The sequence below is a fragment of the Hemicordylus capensis genome, chromosome 1 (genome assembly GCF_027244095.1).
Source record: "Hemicordylus capensis ecotype Gifberg chromosome 1, rHemCap1.1.pri, whole genome shotgun sequence".
Taxonomy (NCBI): domain Eukaryota; kingdom Metazoa; phylum Chordata; class Lepidosauria; order Squamata; family Cordylidae; genus Hemicordylus; species Hemicordylus capensis.
The window spans coordinates 382801325-382820190 of NC_069657.1; the positions used below are offsets into that span (position 1 = coordinate 382801325).

Sequence of the window (18866 nt, forward strand, 5' to 3'; positions counted from 1 at the left end):
AGCCACTTGTCTTTATTGCCCAAGCAGGCGCTCTCACCCAGGAACATGTTTTCCAGCTAGCCAACTCAGACTGAGAACATCTTCCTGTTACCGTATCCAGCTTCCTGGGCTGCTCCGGCTTTCTTGTTGCATTTGTCAAGAAACCACCTCAAATTGGGTCACCAGCACATGCTCAATCACTTTAACCCAAAAAGAGAGATTAAAAATTTGCTGATAGTTGTCCAAACCAGAGAGATTTAGGGAGGGCTTTTTGTAGCACTGGTCAGACCACTTTGCCCTCCTGCAGTGAAGAATTAATAAGCTCCTCTATTTAATTGTCGCTTCCCACCAACTTTTATTAGGCTGTATGGGCAAGGGTCAAGAATACAGGTAATTGACTTCACAGTTCCTGTTAGAACAGGTTAAACAATATCCATCATAAAACATGCAGTTGCTTTGGGCATATCTTCAGTCATCACAAATAACATGTTTAAGTTGAAATGTATGTGAACCATTTTATCTGTAAAATATTGTGTAAATTTGTCACAGTGTGCTGTTGAGTGTTCCAGCCTGCATTCATGAGTGGCAGGGTATAACGGAACCTTTTGCCGTTTGAGAAAATTCTGCAGGCTTACTCTGAGTGGATGCAATTGTGATGATGAAGTAAGATTTCTTTGTTAGCACCACCACCATGGAGTAGGCCCTAAAACATGTTCTAGTCCATGTTTGGTTGAATTTGTCATGAGTTTGCTTTCCAGTATTGCTCTAGTTATCCTTGCCATTTTGTTGCCCTTAGCTGCAGGAAAACCAAGAATCCAAATGGACTCCAGCACTCTAAAGAGGTTGTTTAGGAGCAATTGTGTTAACTGCCTATATCATTTCCACATTCCAGAGATTGATGAGGGTTAGGATTGTAGTGTCTGTCACATGAAAATGCCCTAAAGGCTGTCAGGAATCCAGAAGGAATCCTGTAGCAATCTCTGTTTTCTGTGATATAGCATCTCACATGATACATGTTCTAAAGATTTGTGTTGCATAGTTCCTAGTTCAGTGGCTGCTTCTGGCTATAGTTAACAATTGGTTATGCAGAATTTAGTTTTTCAGGCTTTGGTAGCTCCTCTGATGATTTACTTCTGAGGCATCTCAGCTTGTCTTGCTTATTGGGCCAACCTGAGAAAGTTCCATCTGTTGGTTCAAACACATGTGGAGAGAATAGATAGGGAACTCACTGGTAAGCCCATGTTTAGCTTTGTCATATAATTGGTCTAAGACTTCTTGGATGAGCAAAATAATAATTAGAGCAAAATATACCATTGGCTGTATCATGCAAATAGAGTCTATGGATATTATTCTGGCATCACAGCTTGGTATATCAGTTTGTGCCAGAATGGTAATGGTAATTGATTGTGGGAAGCAATTTAGTGGGTCCTAGGCAGTGCATCTTGGATGCACTATGAAAGAAAATTGATTCAGATTATGTTGACCTAATAAGCATTGGTCCATCTGTGGTAGCCATGAGCACTGATGAATATTAACTAATGTTTTGTATGAAAATAATTTCATGCCACTGGATATTCTATACTACCAGAACATTCAGAGCCATGGAACTCAGTTGTAGAGGATTTAGAAACGATTTAGAATATTGTGCAAGTTCTGAAATGATGATATTTCAAACTTGTATGGGAAATAGTTTTTACAGATTAATACAACTCCATTTAAGAGCTGCATGTATGGACTGATGTAATTTTTCAGAATCGTTGTGGATGAGTTAACATAGCAACAGCCCTGCTGGATAAGGCCCAAGGCCCATCTAGTCCAGCATCCTATTTCGCACAGTGACCCACCATATGCCTCTGGAAGCCACAGGCAGGAGTTGAGGGCATGCCCTCTCTCCTGCTGTTACTCCCCTGAAACTGGTACTCAGAGGCATCCTGCCTTTGAGGCTGGAGGTGGGCTATAGCCCTCCAAGTAGTAGCCGATGACAGACCTCTCCTCCATGAAGTTATCCAAACACCTCTTAGAGCCATCCAGGTTGTTGGCTGTCACCACATCTTGTGGCAGAGAATTCCACAAGTGGATTATGCGTTATCTGAAAAAGTACTTCCATTTGTTGGTCCTAGATTTCCTGGCAATAGATTTCATGGGATGACCCCTGGTTCTACTGTTATGTGAGAGGGAGAAGAATTTCTCTCTATCCATTTTCTCCACACTATGCATGATTTTATAGACCTCTATCATGTCTCCCCGCAGTCATCTTTTTTCTAAACTAAATAGCCCCAGGTGTCATAGCCTTGCCTCATAAGAAAGGTGCTCTAGGCCCCGATCATCTTGGTTGCCCTCTTCTGCACCTTTTCCAGTTCTACAATGTCCTTTTTTAGATGTGGTGACCAGAATTGTACACAGTACTCCAGGTGTGGCCACACCATAGTTTTGTATAAGGGCATTATAAAATTAGCAGTTTTATTTTCAGTCCCCTTCCTAATGATCCCTATCATGGAGTTGGCCTTTTTCACAGCTGCAACACATTGACACTTTCAACAAGCTGTCCACCACGACCCCAAGATCCCTCTCCTGGTCAGTCACCGACAGCTCAGATCCCATCAGCGTATACTTGAAGTTGGGCTTCTTCGTCCCAATGAGCATCACTTTATACTTGCCAACACTGAACCGCATTTGCTACTTTGTCGCCCACTCAACCAGTTTGGAGAGATCCTTTTGGAGCTGCTCACAATCTGTTTTGGATTTCACTACCCGAAAGAGTTTGGTATCATCTGCAAATTTGGCCACCTCGCTTCTTACCCCTACTTCTAGATCATTTATGAATAAATTAAAAACCACTGGTCCCAGTACAGATCCCTGGGGGACCCCACTTCTTACTTCCCTCCATTGTGAAAACTCTCCATTTATACCTGCCCTCTGTTTCCTGTCTTTCAACCAGTTAGCAATCCACACATGTACTTGTCCCCTTATCCCATGACCGCTAAGTCTCCTCAGGAGTCTTTGATGAGGAACTTTGTGGAAAGCTTTTTGGAAGTCCAGGTAGACTATGTCAACTGGATCACCTTTATCCACACACTTGTTGACACTCTCAAAGAACTCCAAAAGGTTGGGGAGGCAAGATTTCCCTTGCAGAAGCCATGCTGGTTCTCTCTATGCAGGGCCTGTTCTTCTATGTGCTTTACAATGTTATCCTTGAGGATGCTTTCCATCAATTTGCCTGGAACGGATATGCTGGCCTTGGGTAGAAATAAACAAACATGAAGATGCCTGGAATGGACGTTAAGCTAACCGGCCTGTAATTTCCTGGATCACCCCTGGATCACTTTTTGAAAATTGGTGTTACATTTGCTATTTTCCAGTCCACCAGTACAGAGCCTGATTGCAGGGATGAGTTATATATTTTAGCAAGGAGGTCGGCAATTTCACATTTGAGTTCTTTGAGGACTATTGGATGGGTGCCATCCAGCCCTGGCGATTTTTTAGTTTTCAGTTTTTCCAGACAGTTTAGAACATCATCTCTTGTCACGTCTGTCTGACTCAGTCCTTTAGCCTCCATCCCCCAAAAGCATGGTTCAGGAACCAGGTATATGCTCATTATCTTCTGCCATGAATATGGACACAAAGAACTCATTTAGCTTCTCTGCAACCTCCATATCCTCCTTAATAATCCCTTTCACTCCCTCATTGTCTAATGGTCCAACTGCTTCCCTGGCAGGTTTCCTGCTTCTGATGTATTTAAAGAAGTTTTTGTTATTCCCCTTGATACTTTTGGCTAAATGTTCCTTAAATTCTCTGTTCATCTCCCTTATGGTCACCTTGCATTTCTTTTGCCATAGTTTGTGTTCCTTTCTGTTCTCTTCATTTGGACAGGCCTTCCAATTTTGGAAGGAAGTCTTCTTTCCTTTTATGGCTTCCTTGACGGTACCTGTTAGCCATGCTGGCATCCTCGTGGACTTAGTGGTACCTTTCCTTCTTTTGGGTATACAATCTAACTGGGCTTCTAGTTTTGTGGTTTTGAGTAAACTTCATGCATTTTGGAGCGAAGTGGCTCTCCTAATTTTCCCTTTCAGCTTTCTTTTCACCATTCTCCTAATTTTGGAGAAGTCTCCTCTTCTGAAATTCAAAATGTCTGTGTTAGACTTCCTTGGTGATTTTCTCCCCGCATATGTATACTGAATTTGATCGCACTATTGTCACTGTTGTTAGTATTTTTTTAATATCTTCTTTATTTTTGCATACTTATAACCATTTGAAACTAATTAGTAGTATCTGGATCACTGCATTTTCAATGTATTGTTCTTTCTGCAGTATTAATCATTGTATGTATGTATAATATTTATTATATTGGATTATGTGGAAAAAATTCCTGTCCAGATAAATGGTCAAACATTGATTAATGTTTTTTTCCTGGTATTCAGCATAGTAATATAATTATGATAAATGCTGCTTTAAAATGTTACTTTTATAAATAAAGAAGCAAATATTATTTTAAAGTATAGCTGAGCAATAACATACTTTTAATGTATCTTCTTTTTTCTCTTTCTCCTGGTACTCCAGAAATTTATGATGAAGGTAAGCTTGAAGTCTGATATTTAATCCTGATCTGTCCAACTAACAAGAGTTCAGTTTGACCTGTAGCTCTTAAAAATATTGTATAAAATCACATAAATTTACGATAAAAATTAAATTGTATATAAATAAATATAATCACAGTAAAATACCCTTTCCTTTCTAAAGCATATTAAACATCCTAAACTCAAAAGGATCATCTAAAAGCTATCCTTGACAAACAAATAATATAAAGTGTTTTGCACTGAGTTCTGCTGATAAAGCATGGAGTGAGACTGATCTACCTGGCTGTATTTTACTTCCAAGACTGTGAAGACAGGATCTATGCAGCAATTATGGATTTATTGAACATTTACTGGATCTGTTTTTGTTTAATCCATACAGATGAAGCTATTTGTTGTTGAGAAAGTAGGCCATATATTTTATTTTGGAAACAGCAACTGAGGCTTTATTTGGCATCTTTAATATATTTCTTTTACCTATATTTTTTTTTCTTGCCATTTTCAGCAGATCAGTGTTTAAAATCAGGAGCATTTATCATCACACTGGCATAAATGGTACTGATGATTATCAATGAATTCATTATTTTAAAAGAGGCTATAAAATATATTTTTATTAATCAATCCTGTTCAGGCAGCTCATTTAGATGATTTATTCAGGGCCTCTTTTGCCCTTATGCGACTTTTGTGAACTATAGTTTGAAAGCAAATAAGGGGCTATAGGCTTTCCCCTCCTTTATACTAAATGTACAATCATAGTTGACAGATTCCATACACCTATGTACGGTGTGGGGAATTAGTTTTATTTAAATGTTTGAAAATTTTTAATATTTTTTATGAGAGGGCAAACATTATCTGACTAAAGGTGTAACAGTGTAGTTAATTTCTAAGTTGGAGTCCATTTTGTTTCTAAGCTGGGGCTGCTGATTGATTGATTTCTTACTCCTGTGTCCTGCTGTATTATTGCCTTTGGTGATAACTGCCTGATGGATGGGGATTGACAGAAATGGGAGGGCAGGATGTGTTTTGGACAGCAAGTGGCAGAGGATCGTTAGGAACACAGTGGAATGGGAAGCATGGGTCTGTAAGAGGAGGGAGGAGGAATTGCCAAAAAGCAGGCAGATACACCTTCCATCAGTGGGGCTCCTGCATTCCTGAAGATTCTCCAGCCCTTAGGGGGAGTTGTGCACAAGGAACTGTTGAGGGGAATGAGGCAGCAAGAAAGGTCCCTTGTGTGGGCTTCCGTCTGCACATAGTAACACAGAAAGCTGCCTTATATCAAGTCAGACCTTTGGTCCACCTAGTTCAGTACTACACTGATTGACAGCTGCTCCCCAAGGATTCAGGCAGAAGTCTCCCCAAACCCTATCTGGAGATAGCAGGGATTGAATCTGGGACCTTCTGCATGCAAAGCTGATGCTCTACCATCATTCAATATGATCTGACACTGTTAGAGTGTCAGATCATATCTAATGTATGTACTGACCAGGGATAGACTGGGACTTCTGTTGGTGTATTGATCGCCCCGCTGCTCAACAGTCCCTAACTGAGCTGGCGGCTTGGTCTCAGGTTTGTTGTTGGAGTCCCCCAGGCTTGTGGTGCTGGGGGACTTCAATGTTCATTTTGGGACTAATTTGTCTGGGGTGGCTCAGGAGTTCATGGTGGCCATGATGACTATGGGCCTATCTCAGGGACCAACGCACATTGCAGGTCATGCACTTGATTTGTTCTTTCACTCTGATCAGGGTGGTGTTCCGTGGGTGGGGACTCTGGTGATTTCCCCATTGTCATGGACGGACCACCATCTGGTTAAGGTTGGACTCACAGTCACACCCCACCTTCGAAGGGGCGAGGGACCTATTAGGATGGTCCGCCCAAGAAGGTTATTGGATCTCATAGGATTTCAAGAAGCCTTGGAGGGATTCAGTGTTGGCTCTGCCGGTGATTCTGTTGATGTCCTGGTAAAGAATTGTAACAGCAAACTCACCAGGGCAGTAGACATGATCGCTCCTAAGCATCCTCTCCAACCCTCTTCAAAACTGGCCCCTTGGTATACGGAAGAACTACGAGGGCTGAAGTGGTGAGGTAGATGCCTGGCGTGCAGGTGGATAAAGACTTGGCTTGAATCTGACAGATTGCAACATAGAGCTCATTTGAAGACCTATGCTCAGGCGATACGTGCAGCAAAGAAGCGATTCTTTTCAAGTTCACGTCCAGTGGAGTTGTTCAGGGTTGTGAGAGGGCTAGTATGTGCCTTCCTCTCTTGAATCAGAATTTGGAACCATCGATTACCCGCTGTGATGTGTTTAACGAATTCTTTGTGGAAAAAATCTCTCATATTCAGGCCGACTTAGATTCTGTCTCCACAATTGCTTTAGTATCAGATGTGGATGTATCCAGCGACTCCTCTTACATGGTTAGGTTGGATCAGTTCTAGTTTGTGACTCCTGAGGATGTGGACAAGCTGATTGGAACAGTGTGGCCCACCACCTGTCCTCTTGACCCTTGCCCAGCATGGCTTATACTGTCTGGCAGGGGGGTTGTTGTAGAAGGCCTGGTAGAGATTATAAATGTGTCTCCGAGGGAAGGTAGGATGCCTCCTAGTCTTAAGGAGGCAATTATTAGACCGCTTCTAAAGTAGCCTACCTTGGATCCCTCAGAGCTGAGTAACTACAGGCCTGTCTCCAACCTTAGTTCCAGACAGTCTTGGAGAAAATTGATTATCTTGACGCATCTCAAACTGGCTTCCGGGTTTTCTATGGCTGCCTTTGTTGGCCTGATGGATGATCTCCAACTGGGAATGGACAGAGGAAATGTGACTGTTGGTTGTTTTGGACCTCTTGGCGGCTTTCGATACTATCAACCATAGTATCCTTCTGGAGTGTCTGAGAGGGTTGGGGGTGGGAGGCACTGCTCTGCAGTGGTTCTGCTCCTACCTCTCGGGCAGATTCCAGATAAGTGTCCCTTGGAGACTATTGTTCTTTGAAAATCTCAACTTTTGTATGGTGTCCCTCAGGGCTCTGTATTGTCTCCGATGTTGTTTAACATCTACATGAAACCACTGGGAGAAATCATCAGGAGATTTGGTGCAGGTGCTATCTATCAGTATGCTGATGACACCCAAATCTATTTCTCCATGTCAGCATCATCAGGAGAGGGCATAACCTCCCTGAATGCCTACCTGGAGGCAGTAATGGGCTGGATGAGGGATAACAAACTGAGACTGAATCCAGATAAGACAGAGGTACTTATTGTGTGGGGTTGGAACTCAGGAAATGATTTTGATCTGCCTGTTCTGGATGGGGTCACACTTCCCCAGAAAGAACAGGTACGCAGTCTGGGGGTTCTTCTGGATCCAAGTCTCTCCTTGGTGTCCCAGGATGAGGCAGTGGCCAGAAGAGCCTTCTGTCTGCTTTGGGTGATACGCCAACTGCGTCCGTTTCTTGAGATAGACGATCTCAAAACAGTGGCACATCTGCTGGTAACCTCCAGACTTGATTACTGCAATGCGCTCTATGTGGGGCTGCCCTTGTACATAGTCCGGAAACTACAGTTGGTCCAGAATGCGACAGCCAGGCTGGTCTCTGGGTCATCTAGGAGAGACCATATTACTCTTGTATTGAAGGAGTTACACTGGCTGCCGATATGTTTCTGTGCAAAATACAAGGCATTGGTCATAATCTATGAAGCCCTAAACAGCTTGGGTCCTGGGTATTTAAGAAAACATCTTCTTCATCATGAACCCCACCGCCCTTTGAGATCATCAGGAGAGGTCTGTCTGCATTTGCCACTGGCTCATCTGGTGGATGCTCAGGGACGGGCCTTCTCCGTTGCTGCCCCAAGACTTTGGAATGCGCTCCCTAGTGAAACAAGAGCCTCCCCATCTCTGACAACTTTTAAAAAGTCTTTAAAGATGCACCTGTTCACCCAGGCTTTTAACTGATATTGTTTTGATTGTTTTAATGTTGTTTTTAGAATATTGTTTTAAAATTTTAAATTGTTGTGTTTTCAATTTCTTGTTTTTAAATTTTTTGTTTTTGTTTTTAATTAATGTTTTACTTTTGTTTTTATCTTCTTGTAAACCGCTCAGAGACGTCGGTTTTGGGTGGTATAAAAATATTTTAAATATTTATTATAAAAAATAATAAATAAAATAAATAAATACGACTGAGCTACATCCTTATTCTTATTTGCACATACAAGGTCTGGATAAAATCCATAATATTTTATTTGAAATGAAAATTTTCACAGGTTATTACAGAGTGGATAACAACGGGAGTTGCAGGGTGGGGGTGGGACAGGAAGAAGTGGATGGAAAGGTTTCCTTGTTCAAGCTTCTTCTTACCCAAGGCCTAAATACAACTCTGTGTTGGTAAAGGAGTACAGTATATTCTTCATCTATTCTTTTAGTTTCCTGATGCTTTATGCAGTACTACTTTAACGAATGGCCTTTATATTGACTTTAATTTTAGATAAGAAGGATACATGCGGAATATAAATATTCATCGTATTTATATTCGCGCGCGTGTGTGTGTGTGTGTGTGTGTGTGTGTGTGTGTGTGTGTGTGAATACAAATATATTCTGTAAGTAATCCATGGCACATATTGACAGGCTGCTTTAATTGTTTTTCTGAGTTAAATAGGAGAGTGCTCATCAAGTTCTTGCGAAGCTCTTTGTTTTCTAAATTGACATTTCCTTGGTTGATTTGTTATCAAATATAGTATAGCGAAGACTCCCTTAGTCAAGAAAAGATTATTTGTATCTCCCTAAATGTAGGCATTCCAGCATAACAGTACTGGGGCAATGCCTTAGGTTTTTTCCTTAGGATTTTATTTAACCACTTAACTATTTAACTACTTTTTTGATCCTTCAAAAGAGGGACCTTGGGCAATTTTTAAATAGGAATGATTAATTTTATGCCAACATGCTAATCAATCTCTTAATTCATGCAGACTGCTCAAGGTGGTGGTCATCGGACACTGCTCTATGGACATGCAATATTGCTACGCCATTCTTACAGTGGTATGGTATGTATGAATGATGTTGATATGCCTTCTTTCATTGAATCCAAATTAGAAGGATGCAACCCACAGCTGGTGGGGAGTAGGAGAACCAGTTGTCATAGAGATGCTTCTCTGTCTGTCTCTATGGCAGCAGAGAATTTTGCCACTCAGGCTATTTCTTTCCAGTGCAATAATCTTGGAGGACTTCTTTGTAAATGAGGTCTTGATGAATCACTCCCAAGGATGTCAACAATTGAATTTTAGTCTGTGGATTATTCACTGCCACATATCTCATTGGAACCTTAATGGTGATTATTATACCTTAGGTAATGGGTGTGAGGTATGTTTCACTGTTAGGCATCTCATAGGAAATTGATTCATCTAGCTCAGTGGGCGAGGGTCAAACTAAATCAGGTGTTGGACTGGATTTGATTCTGATGCATGTGGTGGGGGCAGGCACATAGACTTGGGCTGCCTTCTGTCGGCTTGTGCCCACCTCACACACACTTAAAAAAAAAAAAAAAAGAAATTCTGAATATTGTACTTCCCAATGACATACAGATAACTAATTTGCATACACAATCCTGCCACTGAAATTTGCTGAATGCACTACTTTTTACACCAGAATATGTTCAGGGTAAATTTAAGATTTTTATTTTTAGGAGGAATTCTGAACATAAACATCACATTTTAACAGTTATTGTTCCCAACAAATTTCTAATGCTCAATAATTAGATCAATTATTCCAAAACCCAAGGAAATCATACCCAAGGAAAGCAGAACTCCTTCCCTCCTCCCTTACCCTTGATTCACTCTTCTTTCTTCCTCATCCCCTCCCCCTCTTTCCCTCACTCTCTTATTTTCTTCCTCCCCTATTCCTCCCTCCCTTGCTGAGATAAAAAGCACCCCTCACCGTCCTCTGACATTGTCTTCCTCATCTTCCATCTTTCTCTCCCTCTCCTGGGCTAGCACTTTGTGTGCTGAAGAGTCCACCATGAGGATGCAGGGGAGAGGAACATGGCAGTGATGGGAGGAAGGACACGGTCGGGGTGGGGGAGAAGGATTGGCTAATAAAAAGACATGCCATCACTTCAGTGAACAGCAGTGGGGAAGAAACATGGTGGCTTGTCTAAGTGCTGCTTTAGATGGGATAGAACTTGAACTCACACAGGTCGGTAGTTTGACACTCTAGATTATTTTATTTGATAACAGGTGAAAAATAGCTTGCTGGTTTCTTGTATGTTCATATTACACTGGCTAAACTCCTTCTAAAATTACATAATTTCTTTCATATATCTCACCTACATTCAAATCTAGAGATTTGGGGAGGGATAGGTTAAGTATCCATTTCTAATAATATGTATCTTACTCATATCTCTTCTTTCCCTCTGGCTCCACTAGTCCAACTTTAAACAATCCTAGCTTCAGTTCTCTTATTTCTGTCTCCCATTTTGTAATGTAGGAAGTAGGGATGTTGCAAACTGGTTTGATTCAACAGTTCAGGGTTGAGCTGAACCACCCCCAGTTCGGCTTGACCCCGGACTGAACCCCTCCAGCCGTTCTGGGGTTCACGATTGTTTTTTGGGGAATTTCTTTTTAGTACTTATCGCCTCCGAGAGGCTTCTCTGAGGCAGCAGGGAAAGGGATCCACGGAGGTTTCCCCTCCTCCCGTCAGCCTCTGTTTTGCCAAAACCCACCTGGTGTTCTTTAGTCAGTTCCAGTCCTTTCCTCTGACACAGTGGCCATTTTGGAGGCTGCCACACATATAAAGTGGGCCCCTTTGTGGCTGAGTCATGACCTAGGCTGCACAGAGGCCCATTGCGCATGCGCGGCGGCCTCCAAAATGGCCACCATGATGGGGGAAGTCCCAGAACGGGCCAAAGATTGCCCAAACTGGGCGCTTTTTGACATAAGAAAGGCTGGTGTGGGGAGGGGGGACCTCTGTGAGACCCTCCTTGCAGCCTCAGAGAAGACACTGGAGGGGGCATTTTCTGAAATAAATAAATTTTTCAAACCAAAAAATGTTTGCAAACCACAACCACCCAAACCAAGGGGAGTTCATGGGGAAGGGGGGGAAGTGAACTGGCACGGTGTTGTTTGGGTCCAGTTTGGACTCAAACTGAACTGGACCAACCGGTTTTGTGCAAACCCCAGTAGGAACCTGATATTAACAAAAACGGGCATCTTACCAAATAATATTAATCTTAGTCAGTGCCATCTTTGTACTATTCTGTTTTTATTTAAATACTGTATAAGTGAAATTGTGTTTATGAACCCCCAATAAAATGGTTACATAGTTTCATAATAGCAAAATGATTATACTGTATTTACAGATTTGAAGCTAGGCAGCAGAAATTGAGAGCATTTCCCCCCTTTTCTTTCTTAGTATCTGTGTTGCCTCTCCACCTCACGAACATCAATGGACAAACTGGCATTTGATGTGGGCTTGCAAGAAGATACAACAGGTGAGTAGACATCTTTTTAAAAAACTACGTTGTTTTGTATGGCAGTGAGTTGTGCTAAGGATTTAATTTTCTGTGGAAACTAATATTACTATATTATTAAATTATTTTATTTCTATAATAAATATTTAAGACTGCATCTGTTCAAAGATATAGAAAAATATGTGCCCATCGCATAATTTGATTTCAATAGCAACTTTTGTTTAAAGTACGTTTAAAACAGGATGTGGAAGTCTCTTTTTCTGGCTATGCAGGCTCTCTTCTTGGCATAAAATATATAGCAAGAATATATATGCAAGTATATCACACTTGTATCAACTCTAAATTGTGGTAGCAAGCATGCATTATCCCCTTTGCTAAGCAGGGTCTGCCTAGTTTGCTTTTGGATGGGTACTACATGTGTGAGCACTGTAAGATATTCCCCTTAGGGGATGGGGCCACTCTGGGAAGAGCACCTGCATCCTTGCATGCAGAAGGTTCCAAGTTCCCTTCCTGGCATCTCCAGATAGGGATGTGAGAGTCTCCTGCCTGCAACTGGAGAAGCTGCTGCCAGTCTGTACTGAGCTTGACAGACCAATGTTCTGACTCTATAGAAGGCAGCTTCCTATGTTCCTAAATGCTGTGGACAAAGTGTAGAATAGCGGGCGTCACATCTGAATATTTTTGTTTAACCGTATTCTATGCCATGTTTTCCATAGTTTCAAGATTTTTAAAAAACACCACTGAGTTAGAGACAAAAACATATTGTTAGTATAGTGTGTGAAAACTATGTGAGAGAACAACCGAGTCTTTAATATGAACAGTCAGCAACCTACCTTTTCACTTTGTTGAGAGTTGCTGAAATAAAATACTACTATTTATAACAAAGAAATTGAATTATTTGTTCATTATACATCCAGGTATGTGACAACTAGGATTAATTGTATTCAGCAATATAAGTTGATGCAATCTTAATGAAAATAATGAATTCTAATATTTTCTCTCAACTGTGCGTAATGTAGGTGAGGCCTGCTGGTGGACAATACACCCGGCCTCCAAACAGCGTTCAGAAGGAGAAAAGGTTCGTGTTGGAGATGATCTCATCTTAGTCAGTGTCTCTTCAGAAAGGTACTTGGTGAGTAATGAAGAGACTACATAAAATTACATGCAGCGTAATAACTTTTTAAAAAAGCTATTAGACTAAAATGAGGTCTGCAAATTATTTTTCTACATGTTATGGACTGAATATTATAAATAAGGCACAATTTGTGATGACATGTTAAATAGTTATATTTAACATTGCGATGACATGTTAAATGCAACATTAGCATATTAGAATTGACAGTTGTAATAGCCTTCATTTCTTCCCAGCCAGCATTGAGAGAAGGATAATTTTTGAGAGAAGGATAGTAGGCCTGTGCATTGGATGTTTTGATTTCAGTGAATTTGTAGCAGTGGGGTGGCGTAGGTGCTTCTCCATGGTTCTTCTCGCCCAGTAACGTTTGATTCTGGCACAAGGAGATGTGGGGTGGGGGATTCACCAGAACTGGAGGCTCTTGATGCTGGCTGGGAGGGAGTGAACGGAATGCTGGGAGGATGTGCGAGGACATCTTTGGAACTACTACTACTACTATGAATATTTATTTCCTGTTTTTCAAAAGTTCTCAAAATGGGCTCTCCTTTACTACCTGTTTTCAAACAGAGACTGGATAGCCATTTGTTAGGGACATTGTAGCAGAGTCCTCTACTGTGCAGAAGGTTAGACTAGAATATTTCCAAGGTCCCTTCCAACTCTAAAATCCTATGATAATTGATGGATACACTTCCAGATGTCAATATAGTCCATCCATACTTCATTGTTTTCAATAGGATGTGGATCTAAATGTGCACCCATGTTTTGTCCCAACTATGGTAGTCAACTAGGGATGACAGGATATGGGGAGGAGGTGTCAACTTTGTTTACTTGTTGACAGGGGCATTACCTCTTGTCCTCCAGATCTGTTCCTTTTGGGAACAGTTTTGCATTCTTTTGCAAAGAGGTGGGGAACTCCCTCCCCGCCAAAAAGGTTGTGTGTTTTATGAAGGGGAAAATGTTAATGAAATGTGCCCCTCCTTTCAGTTCAGCCCTAACAAGTTGTATGGACAGCTACTTAAGTCTTTGAGCAAAAAAGATGAAAACATTTTCATTACATGTGTGCTTAAAAGATCTATAGTAAAATCTGTGCTTGCATTCCTCTTTTTGTTTTTGTGTAATTTTGCTTTTCCTCGTGTGATCTAGAAGGTTTTCTTTCTCCGATGGTCTTGCCCTCTTCTTGCCTCGGTTGTTCTAGATCACTGACTTTTTTGTGTGACAACTGTGTCTGTGTGCACCCGTATGCACTTTTCAGCAGCAAATCACATGCACATACTGAACTGGTCTTTTAAAAGCTAGAGCTTGTGTTCTAGTTAGCCTGGTTCAACCTTTCCACTTAGCAAAACAGCTAAAACTGCACTGGAGTGGGGGGAGGGAAATACCCAGTTAATGGTTTCTGCATGTGTTACCAATATTTACAAGGCCAGTTGAGTTGTAGAAACATAACAGCAACATAGCATGCAGCTTGTAAAATCTGTGGTTGCCGTGCAAATAAGAGGCCGTGAGAATCAGTTCTAAATCTTGTTTGTTTTACCAGAAAGGTTGACTCTTTTTTACAGTTTATGCAGCCTGAGAGAAAAGATGGCAGCCCAAGGCAAAAGACATATGAAAATAATGCAGTTCCCAGGACCATAGACTAGATCTTATAATAGAATGACTTATTAGTAAGGATGCCTGCCAGAAACAAATACGTATTCTTAAACTTTCTCTCTGAATACATAAAAGATAAGTATTAGTTTTAAATTGGTTTTGTTTTGTTTTTTGTTTGATGGGGTATGACAGGTACCAAAGAAATTTGTTTCCAGAGTGCAATCAGCTTTCCTCTACCATTAGCATTTGTGCCATCGGCACTGAATGTTGATTTTACTACAAATGGCTAGCTACTTGAGGCTTTTGTCTAGGACTGTAGCTACTAGAGGCATGACTTGAGGGTTCTTGAATCCTCTTCTGAAAAGCACTTCAGAAATTCAGAGCATTGAACAGTCTGCAGCATATCCCAGTAAACCAAGTAATACCAGTTAGAATTTGTTTTCTTCAGTTTTTGTTGAGACTACTCATTACCAGAATCCTGCTACATTAGAAAATATTGACAGCTAATGGGGGAAGTCAGTAAGTTTGAAATCAGTGAGCTACATTGAGCTTGTTTATAGTTTTTGTTTGTTTGTTTTCTTCTTCACACTTACATACTGCCTTTTATAGGAGACCCCAGAATGGTTTACAGACATAATATAAACAACATTATAATAAAGCCAAATATTATTAAAATGATAGAGAGAAACAGCAGACATAACAAAGCATCAGGAATGACACGAAGGGAGGGGAAGCCAATCTACCAACACTTCTTCCTGTTGTATTTGAAAAGCCTGGGGGAACAGTACAGTTTTTAGCTGCCTTTGAAAAGCCAGAAGAGAGGGGGCTATGTTAATCTCTACTGGGAGAACAATATACAATAGAGAAAGCCCTATTCTACTTGACCGACAAGCATGCTTCCGCAGAAGTCAATATACAGCACAGAGTTCCCCATAAGTTCTTGTAAGGCTGATAGAATTATTTTGGAGAATATGATCCTTTAGATACCTAGGACCCAGATGTTTAGGGCTTTAAAGTTAAAAAACCAGAACCTTGAATTTCAGGGCCAGAACCTGGAAGCAAGTCAGAAGCCAGTATAGATCTTTCAGAATTGGAGTGATTTGTTCATCTGATAACAACCTGAACATTGCATTTCCCACTAGCTGAAGCTTCTGAATTTTTTTCAAGAGCAATCCTATGCATGGCATCCAACAACAAGGGGCCGGGCACCCCCCAAAACAACTTGTGTCTAGCTGCGATTATGAGGCACCATGCCAAAGGGCTGGGGTGGGGCCAGCAGAAACTTGCTGGCAAGTGAACTGCCATCTGGGAGGCAGACAGGAGGGAAGAAGCAAGGAAAGGAGGTGGATGGGTGCCAGGCACCCGGGATAACAGATTATTCAATAGGGCATGGAGAAGCAGAACGTATCCTCTGAGATTGTATGGGATGTACAATACTATGTAGGGAGACATGCCAAGGGGACATAAAGAGATTGATAGTCTGATAGTTTTGGCCTCACGGAGAGGAAAAAGTGTCTGAAGAAACGTGCCCCAGAGGAAGAGAAAGTTGGAAACAAATCCCTCCCCTCCATACTAGGACAATGGGGAAAGGTGAAGGTGAGAGACCCACCAGACATAGGCTTGCTTCACATGTTATGCATGCTGAAGCTGAAGTTTGGGGGAGCCCCATGCACATAACCATTTTCTTTTATCAGGAAAGATATGCCGAGATTTTGCATGTTGTACAACCCCACCTATATCTGCATATTCCACCCTACTTGTGGTACAAAACCAGACAACTGTCCCTCATTTCAGAGCTTAGTTACAGATGTCTAGTTTTGTACTACAAGTAGGGTAAAATGTGCCAAGATTGGTAGCTTCATATGTCACTCTCAGTCTCAGTGTATCCTTCCTGACACAGGAAGAAAGGCGTGATTGTGATTGTGATTCCTGGGGCTCTGGTTGCTCCTTTGAATTTTAGATTTGGCATGACTTGTGAAGCTGGCCATAGGCTAAACATGACATGATCAAGATATGAGTGATGGTGATTAGATCTGCTTTTTTGAGGAAGGCTTGCCTCTGGTGCACAAGCAGAAGCTGTGCAAAGATACTTCTGGCCACGGCAGCTACCTGTTTATCTAGGAGCATTGTTGTGTCCAGAAGTATACCCAGACTTTATATCTGCTCCTTCAGAGGGAGTGCTGAACGTGCTCACCCCAATCGACTATTCTACTAACCAGCAATATCTCCATCTTATCAAGATTAAGTTTTGGTTTATGTTAAGTTCACTTAAAGTGGCATTTGAATTTTAATGGCTTGGTGAAAGCCTTGTTTATAAACACCCCCCACCCCCCGCTCCAACTTGCACATTTCTGAAGGGATTCTTTAAATGGGGTATTTTATCCATGTGAAAATTAGCCAAACCTATGACTATGATCCTATGATCATTCTGGATTCAGTTGACACAAACATTAAGCTTCTCTTCCTGGCTGGTAATGGGCCCTTGGTGAAAAATGAAATGACGACTCTTGACACAGCCTATATGAGCCCTCCTAATTGTCTTCTGTCTGTACACTGCCTCTTTTTCTTCCTCTGGGCTCCTGGCTTTTGGTCTCTGATTTTGAATCCTAGTACAGGCATGGCACAATTGACACATGATGTTTGCATTTACTGCACTTCGTTTGTTTGTGGCCCTCTAAACAGCTAATCATCAGATGCTATAGGCATAACTGCGCATGAGCAGCCCTTCAATGCTTTGACGTGCTCTCTGGCTTGCAGAATTGCTGGCTAAACAGCTGACAGGCCATTTCTTTCAGTGTTTTAGACAGGATACACTGTATACTGTTTCCCCCTGCTTCCTTGCATGGAGCTGCATGTTAATAACAGTGAATTTTACTTCATTGTGTACGTAGAGTATGTGTGTGTGGGTGGGGGAGTAAGCTTGAAGTAACGTCCTCAAGCCCTTCTGTAATAACAGTTTTTCCACAAGCCTCTTGTTCATGTTTACCCCAAGTAAATCTCATTGAGTTCAGAGTTACTAATCCTCAGTAAATATGCACAGGATTACAGCCTTATGCGCTTGTGTGGTGTTTCTTTCTCAAGGAAGATTTTGTTACATGCTAGGAAGTGTGATGAGTTCACTCTCACACAAAAGATTAGCGATTCAATCAAGCAATGAAGAGATGCAATGTGGTCAAAGGATGTGTTTAAATAGCTTTTGCTTACCCTAGATTTTTTGTTTTTGAAATGCATTGCCCTCATATGTTTTCAGTTTTATAGTTCTCATGGCTGGGGAGAGCGCGAGGTTTAACACTAATTAAACTTGACATTTTAAAGATGATATGCTATAGATTGTGCAGAAGCACTCTAGGGGCTCCAGATGCTGTCTGCTTGTGCCTTTATGGGTTTTGGAGTGGTGATGGCTAAAACTGAGTTGGTGTTCTCCAAATAAAACATTTGCTTAGGGCACTACATGCATTATGTCTTTTTATGGCTGTTTTGTGGAGAATATCAACTGCTTTCTGACATTGCATGGAGGTAGACCTAGTGTCATCAAGATAGAGAAGTGGGGTTGCGCTCTTATAAACATGGCTTTTGTTACCACACTTGCTCACACACACACATGTTCAATGCCCACAGGTGTATCTATGTTTTTAAACTGAGTTGGAGGAATTAACTTGAAACTAAACTTGCAAGTGTGCATGGCAAATGATTGTAGTCTAGACACAGGCAAATGCCAACATTATGCTCCCCCAGAGGAACAACGGAATAAGAGACAAGGCTTTTTGAAGCAAGAAATGGTTTACTGATATAACAGAAGTTCAAGGCAAACTGTAGCATTGCAAACCTAGACTTACTCGGGCAGTGAAGGCAGCTCCCAGGGCCTAGATAAGGTGAGTGGGGTGTGAAGGCTCTAATAGCCTAGTGATTGTTTTTGAATGTGGGCAAGGATCGGTGGAGGAGGAGGAGGATGAGACAGAGAAAATACACAACGAAAGGGAGAGTGCAGTTTGTTTCCTGTCTGTATCTGTTGTTTCATGTGCAACATCAAAAGAGAGTACTTTCCACTCCCAGGAGATATTTAGGGCCCCTCACAAAGGTTATGTCAAAGGAGGGGCAAGGCAAAGCAGCTGGGTGATGGCATGACACCCAGTTTTCGGTGGCATTGCATGT

The 18866-nt window shown here is 41.5% G+C and overlaps 1 protein-coding gene across 14 annotated transcripts in view; it reads left to right on the forward strand.

Annotated features, from left to right (window-relative positions):
• RYR2 (ryanodine receptor 2) overlaps positions 1-18866 on the forward strand; it is a 625908-nt gene that overhangs the window by 198865 nt on the left and 408177 nt on the right. For all 14 annotated transcript variants that reach the window (XM_053300231.1, XM_053300272.1, XM_053300252.1 and 11 more), the window contains exons 5-8: positions 4537-4551; positions 9501-9575; positions 11938-12016; positions 13015-13127. In XM_053300231.1, coding sequence (XP_053156206.1) covers positions 4537-4551; positions 9501-9575; positions 11938-12016; positions 13015-13127 — 282 coding nt within the window. The remainder of the gene's footprint in view (positions 1-4536; positions 4552-9500; positions 9576-11937; positions 12017-13014; positions 13128-18866) is intronic.